General features: G+C 43.4%; 1 protein-coding gene across 1 annotated transcript; it reads left to right on the top strand.

The window, feature by feature from the left end:
* The first annotated feature begins 3,033 nt into the window (after nucleotides 1-3,033).
* Nucleotides 3,034-7,034, top strand: NHLRC1 (NHL repeat containing E3 ubiquitin protein ligase 1). The gene has a single exon (XM_014254490.2). The coding sequence runs from the start codon at nucleotides 3,060-3,062 to the stop codon at nucleotides 4,218-4,220; it is 1,161 nt and encodes a 386-aa protein (XP_014109965.2). The 5' UTR covers nucleotides 3,034-3,059; the 3' UTR covers nucleotides 4,221-7,034.
* The last annotated feature ends 8,646 nt before the right edge of the window (nucleotides 7,035-15,680 follow it).

Below are 15,680 nucleotides of genomic sequence, written 5' to 3'. Positions count from 1 at the left end.
AGAAGGAAATGCTCCTGTTTCTTTTCAGCCGTTGCTAGTCGACATTGTCTGCCTGGCACTCTGCAACTTGGCCTCGTCAGCTGGCAGCCCTGGGAGCGTGGCAGCTGCAGTTCAAACACTCTTTTCTGGGGCACTGGCCTTGCACCAGGCTGGGCAGTGAGAGGTGGGAAGCTGCTGCAAGTTTGTTCTCTCCATCCCTGTGAATATATGTCAAGTGAAGAGCTGGCAGTGAGTGGCCAAGGCAAGGCAGCAGCTGCCAAGTGGAAATGACCATCCAGCAAGAAAGGCTGGAGGGAAGTAGGTTGGATGACAGTAAAGGGGAGAGTGTGGGTGGAAAATGTCCTAGCAGTCACTCACAAGTGTGCTTCTCTCATTTGAGAGCACAGCTATGGGCAAGCAAAGCAACAGGACTTGGGTAAGAGGGTTCAAAGATTGCCAAGAGAGCTGCAGATGTTATTGCTAAACCATTCTCCATCATTTCTGAAAGGTCACAGAGTATGGGAGGGATGCCTGAGAACTGGAGGAAAAACAGTGTCATTCCAGTCTTGAAAAAGTACGAGAAGGAGGACCAAGGAAACTATAGGCCAGTAAATCTCACCTTCATCCTTGGAATAACCCACCCTGAATGTCATCTCTAAGCAGGTGGAGGAAAATAAGGTTGTCAGGAGTAGTCAACATAGATTCACCAAGGGAAATGGGCTGGGTTAGTGGACAGTGAGGTAGATTGAGAACTGGCTGGGTGACAAAGCTCAGTGTTGTGATCAGGCTAAGTTGGAGGGCTTTAGCAAGCAGTGTTCCCAGGGGTCAGTACTGGGGCCAGTCTTGTTCACCTTATTAATCAGTGACCTGAATGAAGGGACAGAGTGTACCTGCAGTAAGTTTGATGATGATACAAAACTAGGGGGAGTGGCCTGACACACCAAAGTGCTGTGCTGCCAAGCTGCAAGACCTGGACAGACACAGGAGCCAGGCAGAGATGAACCTAGTGAAGTTCAAAGAAGGCAAATGCAGGGTCCTGCACCTGAGGAAGAAAAACCCAGGGCACCAGCACAGGTTGGGGGCTGACCTGCTGGAAAGCAGCTCTGTGGAGAAGGACCCGGGAGTTCTGGTGGTCAACAAGTCAGTCAGAAGTGTACCCTTGTGGCCAAAAAGGCCGGTGGTATCCTGGGGTGCATTAGGAAGAGTGTGGTCAGCAGGTAGTGGGAGGTGATCCTGCCTTTCTACTCAGCCCTGGTGAGGCCACATCTGGAGTGCTGTGTCCAGTTCTGGGCTCCTTAGTACAAGAGAGACCTCGACATGGAGTAGGTCCAGCAGAGGACTATAAAGATGGCTGGGGGACTGAAGCATCTTGCTTAAAAGGAAAAGCTGAGAGAGCTAGGATTGTTTATCCTGGAGGGGAGGTAACTGGGAAGGGACCATCAATTCTTACAAATATGTTTAGGGCAGTTGACAAGAGGATGGGACTAGACTTTTTAGTGGTGCCCAGGGACAGGAAAAGGAGCAAAAGGCACAAACTGAAACACAGAAAGTTCCATCTGAATATGAGGAAAATCTTCTCTGCTTTGAGGGTGACAGAGCACAGCAACTTCTCCCCTTTGCAGCTTATATTGAAAGGAAAGGTATGATTGCAATATAGTGTGTCATAGTTTATCAAGAATAGAAGGTGAGTAAAAGCCATGGAGCTTTTTAGAGTGCCATAGTCCTAGAGCTGCAAATGGCTCTGCTGATTTTAGCACAGCAGTCCCCGCACCCACAGCTCACTGAACACTCAGCACTGCTTGTAGATACTCGTGTTTAAGGTTGGGTTGACAGAGAGAAGAAGGGATGTAGCTGGTGGGCCAGTGCAAGCTAGGAGCTGCTGGTTTTGTTTTCACTCCTGGCCAGAACTGCAGCTACCAGGTTAAAGCATCTCCTTCCTTTCAAGTTTTTTCCAGATGCAACATGAGAGCTCCCAAAGTTTATCTCAGATTTCCAGATACGTGATAGCCACAAAAGGCTGGCCGCTTGGCACGAGGCTGCCACATGCTCTGTGGTGTCCTGCACAGGACTCCCAGGCATGCAACACCCTGGCAAGAGCAATGCCATGTGCCAAAACAGCCATTTTAGGATGTGTAAGATCTGTGTGTACCCTGCAATTACTCTGAAAATACCCAGTAAATACACCTAGCAGAAGAAGCACATGCAGTCCATATGCCTTACAAAAATGTGTATACATGCCTGTCTGAGAAATGTGTCTACTAGTGATGAGTGTAAATATTTTCTAAATTTTGCCAGAACAGCAGGAAAATGCAATTAAATCAAGGTGCTCAGAGGGATGGAGTGCATCTCCTATGAAGACAGGCTGAGAGAGCTGGGATTGTTCAGCCAGGAGGAGGCTGTGGAGACACCTTAGAGCAGCCTTCCAGTACCTGAAGGGCCTGCCTGAGAACTGGAGATAGACTTTTTACAAGGGCATGTAGTGACAGGACAAGGGGAAATCTGACAGAGGGTAGGTTTAGGTGATATATAAGAAGGAATTCCTTAGTGCAAGGGTGTTGAGACTGGAACAGGTTGCCCAGAGAAGCTGTGGATGCCCCATCCCTGGAAGTGTTCAAGGCCAGGTTGGATGGGGCTCTGAGCAACTTGGTCTGTCCTGGTCATCCGTGCCCATGGGAGGGGATTTGGAACTAGATAATCATCAAGGTCCCTTCCAATCAAAACTATTCCATGATTCTGTGGAATTGCGGCTTAATTCCTTACTCCGATAGAGGCATGAAGAGAGCTAGTAGCAGTGCGGTAACTTGGTAACTGGATGTCAGTAAGAATCTGACGGATATATGAATATTCTGGCGGGCAGTTGAACATTCTGGTGGGTGTTCGAATGTTCCGGCGGCAATACGGACACTGGTGGATGTTCGGGAGCTGGGGCGGCTCCGTCCTGAGGGCGGCCCGGGCCCTGCTCCGCCCGCGCTGGCCCGCAGGGGGCGCGCGGCCGCCTCAGCCGCCCTCAGCGCCCGCCCCGCTGGGCCCGGGGGATCGGGGGCCGCTGCGGGCGCTCCGATCGCACTCCTCAGGCGGGGATGGCGGCGGACGACGAGGCGGAGCTGAGCCTGTTGGAGTGCCGGGTGTGCTTCGAGCCGTACGGCCCCGACGGGCAGCGGCGGCCGCTCAACCTGCCCTGCGGGCACGTCCTCTGCCGGGGCTGCGTGGGGGCCCTGCCCGGCGCCGAGCGCCAGAGGCTGGAGTGTCCCTTCTGCCGGCGGCTCTGCGGCCCCGCCGAGACCAGCGACTGCCGCCCGCTGCTGCAGCTGCTGGAGCTCTTGGGCCCCGCCGGCGGCGGCCTCGCCTCGGCCCTGGGCAGGAGCGGCGGAGGGGCGGCGGGCCCCGCGGGGCTCGGGCTGCGGCTTTGCCTGTGCCTGGGGGGCTGGGGGGCGCTGGTGAACCCCACCGGGGTGGCGGTCTGCCCCTGGTCCGGCCGCCTGGCGGTGGCACACGACGGCAAGAAGAGGATCCACGTCTTCGGGCAGAGCGGGGTCTGCCTGCGGCGGTTCGGGGAGCGGGGGGACGCGGGCAAAGACATCAAGTATCCGATCGATGTGACGGTCACGTCGGACGGGCACGTGGTGGTCACCGACGGCGGGGACTGCTCCGTGAAGGCCTTCGATTTTGAGGGAAGAGGGGTTCTGGCTGTCCGAGAAGGCTTCTGTTTGCCCTGGGGCCTGGATGCCACCCCCATGAACGAAGTAATCGTGACCGACTCGGAGGCAGGCGCGCTCTACCGCTTGGCGGCCGACTTCCAAAGCGGGGAATTAAAGAAGTGTCAGATGATCCGGTCCCGGCTTGTCAGCCCCAGAGGGGTTGCAGTCTGCCAGACCTCGGGCGCTGTCGTGGTAATAGAGCACCTGAAAGCTCGAGGACCGAGCAAGGGCAGCACCCGCGTGAAGATATTCAGCGCGCAGATGGATCTCATCGGCCAGATGGACAGCTTCGGTCTGAACCTCGTTTTCCCCTCCAGAATATACGCTACTGCTGTGGCCTTTGACAAAGAAGGTCGTGTTATAGTAACAGATGTCTGTAGCCATGCTGTCATATGCTTAGGGAAACCTGAGGAATTTCCCGTCTTTAATCCTCTAATTAGCCACGGGCTTTCTTACCCTATCGGACTGGCTTACACGGCAAACAATTCCCTCGTCGTTTTAGACAGCGGTGATCATTCAATAAAAGTATATAGCTCTATCTGAGTGGGCTTAAATGCTTAGTGCTGCAGGCTCAAGCTACTTACTTCTGGCCATAAAGCATGCAGAGTTCTGGAGTTTGTAGGAGAGGAGGGAGGAGGTGGTTTTGGGGCTTTGAGAGAAATCACCCTCTGACCAGCATGCCATGCTTCCTGCAAAACTTGCATCACATCTCTTGCCTACCTGTGGGAGAGGACCAGGCTGTTGCTGCCTGTAGCCAACGACAAATCAACCAAACAAACCATTTGGCATTTTAAAACTATTCCATGCCTTGACAACCAAGTGTTTTTGGTTCTTTTTGACAAATAATCAAAGACCAGCACCTATGAAAGGAACATGTAATTTATTTATATTTCCAAGCACATAATTTTCACTATTCTTAATTAAGTATAGATACACTCCTGACAGAACTGTTACCAGGAATTGTGTACAAGAAAGGAGATTGCCTTGATGGAATGATAGGAGAATTGGAAGTCTCTCAAGGTTGCATAAATCCAACTAAAATCATTGTGATGGAGGAGCTACCACTGATGAGTGAGTTATGAGAAGTGAAATCATGGTCGAAGTCTATATTTTCTGTACTAGGAAAATGCATTTCTGGGGGCACTCTGCTAGTTTATTCCCACCTTTATTAAGATTGTACTGAAGCACTTTGTCTTCCTCTAAAATGCCCAAGTCTTTACCTAGATGATAATGTCTTTGATAGTGTCTTTACCTGGAGATAATCTTGTGTGTGGTTACACAGCACGGGCTGCTTTGCCTAAAAGCCTCTTGAAGTATTCACGTTTAGACCACAAATACTCCTGCATATGTAAGTTTCAGTTGGCTGTGCTGCTAACACAGCTACAGGTAGGAGGTTTTCAGCACTGCCTGCCCCTGTTTTGTCATTAATATGGTGCTTTTGCACTCCAAACTCCAGGATTCAACTGCAAATTGAAGTGCTAGTGAGAAGTAAGCCTCATTTTTTTTCCTAGCTTCCAAACGAGGTGTTGTTGATTGTGAACACACAGAAGATTTAGATCCGTTTACATTCTCTTGTTTTACTCACAGTAATATTATATTCTCACTTATATTCTCACAGTTTTACTGTGGACACAAATCCTTTTGCCTTACTGCATAGTGGAAATTATGGTATATATGACTATGAGAAAGATTTAATACCCCCACTAGAAGTCACTGCTGCATTTTTAGGCATTTACCTGCTGCTAAAATGGTTCAGCATTAAAATGAAGTCAGATGTAAATGCTGTCTGAGGCAGAGATGAGTAGGTTAAAATGGCATAAAACTTTGGGGAATTTTTTTTTTTTTTTAGCAATTGAAATCATTAATATTAAGTAATGTAATTTGAAATTCACAGGCAATGTATCAGTAAATTTTTATCTGGCTTTTGGTCTGACTTCAGGGCATCTAATAACTGCATGTGTTACAGCTCCAGTGATTTACCAAATACTTGCATTAAATTGGAGCAGTTTAGCCCTCTAATTCAGCCAATGTTTTAATCTTTCTCATATCAACATTTATATATACAAAACAAATCCATTAATTGCAGCTATTTGTAAAGGTTAATTGAACAGTGACCTGTCAATAAAGTGTGATTTGCTTACTCCTATATTTTAATAATTTAATGATAATTCCTCATATCTTTTCATCATGTTTCCTTGTTACAAGACCATTTCTGTATTGCAGTTGCTCTGCAGATGGTTTCTTCTGTTTGGTGATATCCTGCAGAAGTTGTTAAAGTGTCATCTTTTGCTATTGAAAATTATATGGATGTGCACAGCTGGTATTTTTCAGCCTTCTCTGCTGCCTGGCCAAACAGCAATTGCCTTTGGAAGAACCAGAAATCCTCCTTGGCTGCTCCACAGTATGAGCTGTATGGCCCTAAGCAGGAGCCCAGTTGGGAGGTCAGGAAGGAAATGTACTCAGAGAAGCAGACCCCTGGATTTTATCTTCCTTTCTAGATGCCAAGGAGCCACCTGCCTTTGATAGAACCAATTAGATAACACTTCCTTTGGGAGACTGCTGTGTGTCAAAATGCATGCAATACCATCAATGCTGTATTCATTCATAATTAATACTTTGTCACAGTAACACTTCCTCTGAACCATGGGCTGTGAGCTTTCATCTTCTCAAACCTTTGTGTGCACCAGGAGCTTGTTTTTGCTACTACATTCATAGATGGGCAAATTTCCTAGGACCTACTGCCATGTAGGCAACTTTCCAGCAGTTGAAATGCTGATTTTTAAACATTTGACTCATACTGGTTTAAAATCTATGAAAACTCTCATTGTTGCCCATTCTGTTCCTGTCTCCTTTGGACTAGAAATCACTTGATTTTTGGATTTGTAAGCAAAATAAACTTTGGGGCTTTATTCTACCTAATAGAATTTTTTTTTTCTATGTGCCATCTCCTGCATTCTCTGCTTTACCTACCAACTGAAAGCAAATGTAGACTTCTTTTGTGAACAATGCAACTGTTTTCCTTTTACTCTACAGCTCGGTGTTTTACAACACTACATCAAAAGAACCATTACATTCTGCCTTAATTAATTTGATACAAAATTGAGAAGCCATGATGAACTGTATAAAACTAAGTATTAAAAATTTTGAGCTCTTCGGCACGTAAGGGAAAATACAGCAGTAAAGCTGAAATCTTTCTTTTAACACGAAATCTTGTGTTCTGAGAGAGGGATGGCAAATATTGAAGGGCCCATGCTTAAACTGATTCCTTAGGTTTGGGGTCTGACTGGTTGTGCTTGGAAAGGGAATAGCTAGATGTGTGCTTACCTTTGGAAAAGAGTGGTGGCCATTCCATTTAGAAAGGAACATATAGGACTGTGTCTAGTTGCTTCAGTGACAATTACTGTTGAGTTTATTTCTTTAAAAATCCACCACCTTTGCATAACTCTCTGCACCTCATGCTCTAGCCTTTGGCTTAAAACCAAATAAATATACTGGACAGTATTCCTTTAGTGTCATGTCTTCAGCCTCTAGTAGAGATTGTGATGTCTGTTGTGCACACATACACACTGCAATTCATATTTGGTTTATTTTTAAGCACTGGTCTCAGGTTGCATATAAATATATCAGGGTATGTTTACAGTGTTAAGGAATTAAAGGAGTCCGAGGAGTTTCAGAAATGCATATTGAGATGATGTTATGTAACATATATATTTTTTTGTTTGGTGAAGAAAATACTTTTAGATAAAGGATTTGTTTTTTCAGATTGATGAATAAGGGAGAAAAAGTGAAAAAAAAAATGTAAAATTTATTTCATTTTGGCCATTGTCCATTTGAGTACCTGTCCATTCCCTCCAGTCACATTGCTGTGCATATCAGTTTGATCTTTTATATTTTCCCAAATCACAGCATTTTTTAACATAGAACTGATTTCAGTGGAAGAGGGGTTCTCCTGTAATGTCCAGTCCCCAAACCACTAAGAGCAGGTTTATAGAGTAGGTCCATCAAGACGATAGCCTTGAATATAGGGGGCCTTTCAATTCTGGAAGGGCTGATGGAGGTCAAAAAAGCATGTTTCCTCACTGGGACCATAGGGACACAGTGCTGTTGCACCCACACAGGAGGAATTTACATTCTTTTCTTTCTCATCAATGTTTGGGTTTTTTTCCCCTGACTCTTCTCAGAGGCTCCTCTTACAGTTTACATGTCACCTGTGAGTCACAGCTTGCCTCCACAGGAGCAAAGCAAAAATACACATATTTTTCAAGTGAGTTCTAAACCTTGCTCTTCATTCAGGCATCTCAGGAGAACTGACAGTTTGTTGGGAGAACAGCAAGCACTTCTTTGATACTGTTACATAAACATCCAGGCTTTCTCTAAAGTGCCTCCTTTGTGTAAGGTCTGACTCTCCTGCACAGCTTCAAAGCTCTCTAATACTGGAGAGGTTCTCAGGGAGCAGATGATGCATTGCACTTACACCTTTTTCTCACTACTGCTTTCCTAGAGATTTACAGATATTCCTGATCTTGGCACTCCAACCTCTCTGTGAGGCAAACACAGTGCAAATGTCTTGGCCCTGCAGCTGCTGACAAGAAAGCTGAGAATCAAGGCAAGCCTTTGGCAGACTTCAGGCTAGATCTCAGAGTTCCCATTACAAGGTTACCTTAATAAAGTAGGGAGAGTCTGTGTTTAATCACCCTTTTGTCAGGGAGGTGCCTTCTTGATTTTGGAAGAAGTTTTGACACTATTCTGATGATCTTTTTGTTAATAATTCCTTTGGTGTTTCCTACAAATCATAGAAATTAATACTTTTCCAAACCACAGTGTATTCCTAGATAATTGCTTCCAGTGTGCTCCACAACAGTGTGTAGTTTCAGTTTTGAAATACTCAAATTTCACATTGATGATAGAAATGAGAGGAGATGAACTCTGAAAAGGAAAAAAAATTAATGAAAGGTGTCTGTGGCTTAAGCAGAGGGTGAACTCCACCAAGTCACAGCACAGAGCACACCCATCATTCCAGTAAAGGGAACACATTCTTAAGAGGTGAAGCATTTCAGCCTGGAAAATGGACAAGATGATAAGGGCTGTTGCCTTTTGATTAGTATTTACCGCTGGCAGAGGAATAACCTGCATTTGAACAGATTTTCCAGATACAATTAGACACTTTTCAGATGGCAATCCTTTAGAGAGCTATCAGTTACTTGTAGCTTTTATTATCTATTAGTTTGGACCAAAAATCTGTTGGGGGGAAATAAAGATTTGGAGCAAACTAGGCATTTTAGGGAAGTATGCTCCCTGTAATTGAAATAATACATATGTAGCATTTTTCTAAAGATCTCCCTTAATGTAGGCAATTTTTATTTGCTCACAGGTGAGCACTATATGGGCAGAGAGTTGAGGTGAGTGAACAAATCCTGCTTTCATGGAATATATTGTCTTTTAAATCAGGAAACTATTTCTTGTCATAAGATTCCTTAAAACATTTAAAATACTTTAAATATCATTATAGGCCTTGAATGAAGGGTAGGCAATTTTAAGCAAGACATAGGATTAGAGATCTAAAATTATAACAGAGAAAAAGAAAGAATTTACTTTGAGAAAACTCTGAAGATACTAAGAAAACCAACCAACCAACCAACCAATCAACCAACCCCCCCCCCCAAAAAAATGTTTTTTATCAAAGCTTGCTTTTAAAACTTCTAGTACAAAAAAAAATTATATTGAAAGAACTATGCATCTACATAATCACAGGAGGTAACTCTTACTGGGAATTTTTCCAAATATAAATAGATAAAGGGTAAAACCCATTTGATACTCACCTAGCATGATTTCCTGATAATATGGACTATGGAATTTCACCAGTGTTAACCAGTATTTAGTAACTACTGATCTGTACTAAATGTAAGAAACAAAGAACAATTGTGTCTTTTACTATCACAGACTAAGGTACTACTGTGAGAAGAAATATGTCATTAAAATATGCTTTGTAAGAAATGTAGCAAAAAGAGTCAGACAGATTAAGTATTAAAAATATATAATCACTTTAATATGAAAAGGATGTTCCTGGCTCCCTTATCTGTCATTGTCCTTAATTAGGTAGGAATTAGGGCTCTTCAGTGAGTTCTCTGCCAACTTCCCCTCAACTTACAGCATGATATTATGGAGCCAGAAGTATTTAAAGTACATGTATTAGTCTTTTTCTATTCCTAATATTACTTGAACTGACTTGTTTGAGTTGAGGCTTGCTCTGTCATGAGTAGTTTATCTGTGCAGTCATGAGTACTGCAAATGGAATTGTCCACATAAATAAATGCTGCAGGACTGGGCTTGAAGTCAGGGAGATTCAGGCTAGTGCAGAGATTTTCCCTGGAGAAGTCTTTGCAGCAGAATTTACGATGCCAATTTCTGGGAATGCTGCTTTGGGGTTTTATGTGCTAGAAGCCCTGTGCATGTTTAGAATATATTATAAGCAATTATGACTTTCAGCATCAGAGAACCTTCGTGAAAGAAATTTATTGTAATAGTTTACCTTTTCTTATTTATTCTTTCATAATATACTGAATGTTCTTGGTTCCTAACACTCCTTTAGACCACATGGATCAGTACCACACTTCACTTTTGGCATGTGCAGTTGCTCAGTAACAGGAAGCTGGGGCAAGACCCACTCTGGACCAGCCTCAGTGGAGACCTTATACCTGAACATGTCTTGCAGATCCTACAGCGGAGGTTTTTAGTCTCAGCCTACAGGTTAGAAAAGTTATGGTGTTTACACTGTAGTAGAGATGACACCATAGGTTCTAGTCCCAAGAAGACTGTATGAAAGGATTTCCAAGGCTGTAGAGTAGTTAACCACTTTTATTTTGCAAGAAAGATTGCTGCCTTTTAAAGACCAAGTGAAAAGAAACACCATTTCTTCCCTAGAATGGCAAAATGAAATTGAAATTACCCCAGGCCCAGCATTAGAGCCTTTTGTAATTTATTTTTGATGTTCATAAAGCTGTTCAGTACTTGAATGGTGTTATCATTAAAATGCAGCTGATACTACATTTCACACATTTCCACTGTGTCAGTGTTACTGAGATTAAAAAAAACCCAACAAACCCAAAACACTTAGAAAAGCACACCTTGAAGGCAGAAGTAAATCTTGTCTTTCTTGTATCCCTCTCACTGGAGAAATAAAAGCCATGCAACTGAATTATTATCAGACATCTATATCAAGTGACGAACTTTCACTCCTTTGAATTGACTTAAACCTCAAGTCGGTGTTCTTGATGATAAGGCTAAAGTTTTGATTTCTTTTCAATCACATTGTTCCTATTTGTGACTTCTGTGCAAACCTTACCCTTTCTTACCAGCTGGTTTAGTCCAATTCAGAACTGTATTTCTCATTAGTTGTTGTTCAGTCAAACTGCAGTGTACATGTGTGTCCTCACTACTTTGATTTCAGAAGAAAGGTTAATTCACCCAGAGGTTCTGTCCATATTTTGTTTTTGCTGTGTTTCTCTTCTAAACCAGCCTTTCATCTTTGCTGTCAGATTAAAGGGAGGAAACCTCAAATCACAATATGAATGATGGGAAAGGACCAAGTCATTCAGGGAATGCCTTTGGGAGACAGGCAATGCAAGCTTTATTACTGGAGAGAAGAGGGTGAAGGACTGTACAATTCAAACTATGTGTGGACTAACAGTTTTAGGAATCCTTCTACCCCTGTACTTCCTCCTGTACAGCTCCATTTGTAATAGTGACGGTGGGAAAAATTAAATCAGAAGTCAATAACTTGCAAGTCACTGGTTTGTTAGGGTTTATTTCAGTCCTCTGCCACAGCAGCAGGCTGGTCCCAATGACCACGACCATGACCCTGTATTGGATTTTGTGGGTGACTGCTATAACTGGTCTGAGTTTTCATATCAAATGCTGGTGGACAACCTACAAGAAGCTTCCATAGGTCATCTGTTCCTCAATTTATATTTTTATCTGCAAAGAGCAAGCCTTTTGTCATATTTTACAGAAGATAAAACTTAAAGTGACATGATAACGAAGGATACATAGTGGTTGCACTCTTTGACAGTCTTCAATAGAAAAATGAGAGTATGATCTGTTGCTAATCATTTTGGTGGTGGTGATTGTTATGAGATTATTATTTTTGGAATGTTTTCTTCAGACTGGAGAGTACTGGGAGGAGAAGTGATGGGGTGTTTTGTTTTCTAAATAAAAGATCATAAGTCTTGTTATCCACCTTAATTAGCACCTTCAGCACTTGTTTCTACCTTCTACAGGAACTGATGAAACCTGCTCAACTTAATGTGTCTTCCAGATGACTTCAATAGATAGGAGACAGATCCAAGATCCAAGACTGTGATGAGCTGACTTCCATATGCTTTAACAAACACAATTCCACCTCCTCTCTCAAGGCTTTGCCTCACTGAGCTTCCTTGTTTAGCTGACATGCCAGTGTGTTCTGTTTTCCTTTCTAATCTCTTTCAAACAAGAGCTTCTTTCCTTCTCCACACTTTGTAAAGATAACACCTTTGTCTAGAGTGCTTATTTGCAGGCATCACTAAAAAGTTATTGCGTAAGGAGAAATTTTGGCTTGGCCAGCATGGTTAACAGCTCAGCTTACTTAGTAAGCAAGCTTGGTGGATGTACTCCTCCCTCCCCACCCTCCTCTTCCTCCCAGGGGCAGGGCCCCAGCTGCAAATCTCTCCCATGCCAGCCAGCAAAGTTCAGCTTCTCTCTCAAAGCAGAAAGTAAACCAACAAGGGGACTGTGACTAGGTGCAGAGGGGTTAACAGGAAAGCTGCTCTTTTGTTCCAAGAGACTGCTGCCACTAATCAGGCTGTTTATATTTACAGCTTTCCCAGTCATCCCTACTGAGCACAAGGCTCACCTCTGAAGACAGAGTCTGAGCAGTGCTGTGTGTTTGACAGATTGCATGTAGTATCTGTTTGCTAACTGAAGACTCTTGAAGGCTGCAGACTCACTTTTCCTACCTGTGGAAAGGCACATACCTGCACTTAGCAAATGCATAATAATTAGTGATGCCCTGGACAATGTTTGTGAACCAACTCCCTGCTCACAAGTGCCCTTAATCTCAATTTGGGACTTGTAGTCACAAGAGAACTGCATGGATGTGCTGGAGTGATGCTTGCATACCAGACATTCCTAATCATAAAGATGAAGAGGGGCGAGAGCTTTCTGGATAGGGGGAATAATGGCAGGGTTGTCCTTTCCTTCAGTTCACTGGGGCCTGCCTACTGATTTAAATTGTAAATAACTTTACAAACCAGCTGTGGCACTTTGTTTCTTCTTAGGCAAAGCATCTGATTTCTACTAATACATAGGAGAAAATTGAAAGGAAAAAAAGCGAAAATTCTATTCATTTAATATCAATCCCTTTTCGTAATTTAATAGTTATATTAACCACAGATATGTGATGTCAGTTCCCTTGGGACTTTTTGATCTTACTTTTTAAGAGTACAAAACTGTTTCCTTTACCTTTCCACTACCATAACACATTATTATCACTATGGTGTTTAATGACTGTATAGCGGCACATGTCTGATACGGTCATCAGGAAAGATTGCCTGCTATCACGTTACCTAACCCAATCAAGCTCACTCTTAAAATTAGCTTAAATTAGTCCTCTGGTCATCTGTGTAAGAAGCCATTCGTTCCTCTGGGGGTAGAAGTCAATTCATTTCCAGCCTGAGACAGAAACACAGAAGGATTGAGATTGGAGGATTGACCATTGGAGCCCATCTGGTCCAACTCCCCTTCCCAAACAGGGCCACATGGTTGCACAGGACCATGTCCAGATGGCTTTTGCATGTCTCTAAGGCTGAAGCTTCTATAACCTCTGTGGGCAACCCGTGCCAGTAGTCAGTCACCTTCACAGTGAAGAAGTGTTTTCCAGTGTTCAGAGGGAATCTCCCGTGTTTCAGTGTGTGTCCATTGCCTCCTGGCCTGTCACTGGGCACCCCTGAAGAGAGCCTGACTCCCTCTTCTTTGCATTGCCCCTTCAGATAAATCTATACATTGATAAGATTCCTCCCTTTGAGTCTTCTTCATGCTAAATAGCCCCAGCTGTCTCAGCCCTTCTTCTTAGGAGGTGCTCCAGACCTTTAATCATCTTTGTGGCTCTTCACTGGTCTGTCTCCATTATGGCCATGTTCCTCTTGTACTGGGAGCCCCGAACTGGACACAGCATTCCAGGAGTGGCCTCACCAGTGCTGGGGTAGGATTACCTCTCTTGACCTACTGGCAGTGCTCCTCCTAATGCAACCCAGAATAAAAGGTCTGTATAAAAGAGAGTTTACACCCATTTGTTCTTTTTCCTGGAACTTCACTAGCACCATTTTGACTGGCCTGAAAGAAAGCATAAACAGCCATATCCCTTCTCTTATTTTGCTAGACTAAACAAAACAGAACTTTTTTAGTCTGCTCTTCTTTGATAATGTTCACCATTCCACAGTTCTCCCAGTAACCCTTTAATGGCTCAGTTCTGTTTTGAACTCCTCTTCCTAAATGCTCCACTGAGTTTTCCAGGTGGAATCTCAGCCATGCTTTTTACCATGTCATCTGTACCTCTTCTTTCACTGTAGGAAATAACTGATATGATAACAGAACTATATAGGTTTTCATTCAGGTATTACTTGGTTGAGTCCAGGATGAAGACACACAGCCCTGCTCTCCATGGTATAAACAAATTTAGGAAGGTATTTGAGTTGGGGGTGGAGTGTTTCCTGAAGAGAAAAAGAGATGGCATACAGATAATTAACAGCAATAGCAAAAAAAAAAAAAAAAAGGAAATAAAGCCACCATTTCTTTCCTGGACAACTAAAGAATGTGAGCTACATAGAACACAACTAGCTGTCAGAGGAATTCACAACCGTTGCTCATATCTGAGGTTACAATTGCAGGGATGTTAAATTCCCTGCAATTGTAATAACAATAAATTTGGTAATAACCAAATCCTTTCCAAGATGACAGTAAGGTTCAGTTTGGATCCAGTAAAAGCTTTAGTCACACTTTTGGAGTGTAGAGAAATGTATCTGAGCAATATAAAGAAATTTTCTTTACTTCCCATCAGTTTCCTTGCTACCTTTCCCCTCTTTTTTACTTCCCATCAGTTCCTTTGCTATAGATACATTACTCTGTTTCTAAGCTCATTTATTTCTATTAATAGGACATCTCATCTATATGTAGTAATGACCATTAAAGTTCCCACAGTAATTTGAAACTATTTCTCTGTTCTAAGTGATAGGGAACAGAGCTCCCTGCCCCCTCTTCTTCAGTGAGTGGAGCAAAGAGATTGTCCTCTGCAGAATGGTCATAGAGTTAGTTGCAGCTAAAACTGAGCAGCTCCTCTTACAGGTGGATTAGTTTCATTTACTGCGCTGATCTTGGAATGAAGTTTATAAAAGCCTACTGCAATATTGTACCAGAGGCAGGGAGAAAACATGAGATTCTATCAGTGAAATTGCATGCAATATTTTTCCCCCCACAGCAAGGAATGTTTCAGCTTGATGGAGAGATGACTGCACATGTCTTGGGGACATTCACTGATTGCAAATGTTCACCTCTGATCCCAGTGTGAGATCTTCTGTGGAGCAGCCAGGGTGAGCATGAAGGCAGAGCTAGGGTCTAGCAGAGGTCATCACCCCAGCCAGGTAAAGCCAATCAGGTAATTCAAAACATTTGTAACTTAACCTGTAAGAAGAGATTTAGTCTGTTCATCACAGAAAGACAACTCTGTTCAGAGCTGAGGTAGGTTTAAACTACAGTGCCTGTTCAAAGCTATTTACCTTGTGTAGCTCTGAGCAGCACCTGTCAGACAGGGTAATGTTTAGGTGCATATATTCTGCATTTGCTCTTGATGCTGGCAGTTCAAACTGCTTCATTTTTTTTTTTCTGAGTGTCAGAAGAGCATTTGTCACTGCAGCCCTTTTCTGGGCCCAGAGTGTTGCCATAAATATGCTGCACATAGAGGACAATTTTCATGCC

This window comes from Pseudopodoces humilis, chromosome 1, assembly GCF_049639895.1.
Source record: "Pseudopodoces humilis isolate 2021_Gansu_Grassland_sample_001 chromosome 1, ASM4963989v1, whole genome shotgun sequence".
NCBI lineage: Eukaryota > Metazoa > Chordata > Aves > Passeriformes > Paridae > Pseudopodoces > Pseudopodoces humilis.
The sequence above is the reverse complement of the archived record's forward strand: the minus strand, read 5'-3'. Positions and strand labels throughout refer to the sequence as shown.

Excerpts from the sequence above, each read along its gene's own strand:
- NHLRC1 (XM_014254490.2), top strand. The coding sequence starts at position 3,060 with ATGGCGGCGGACGACGAGGCGGAGCTGAGCCTGTTGGAGTGCCGGGTG.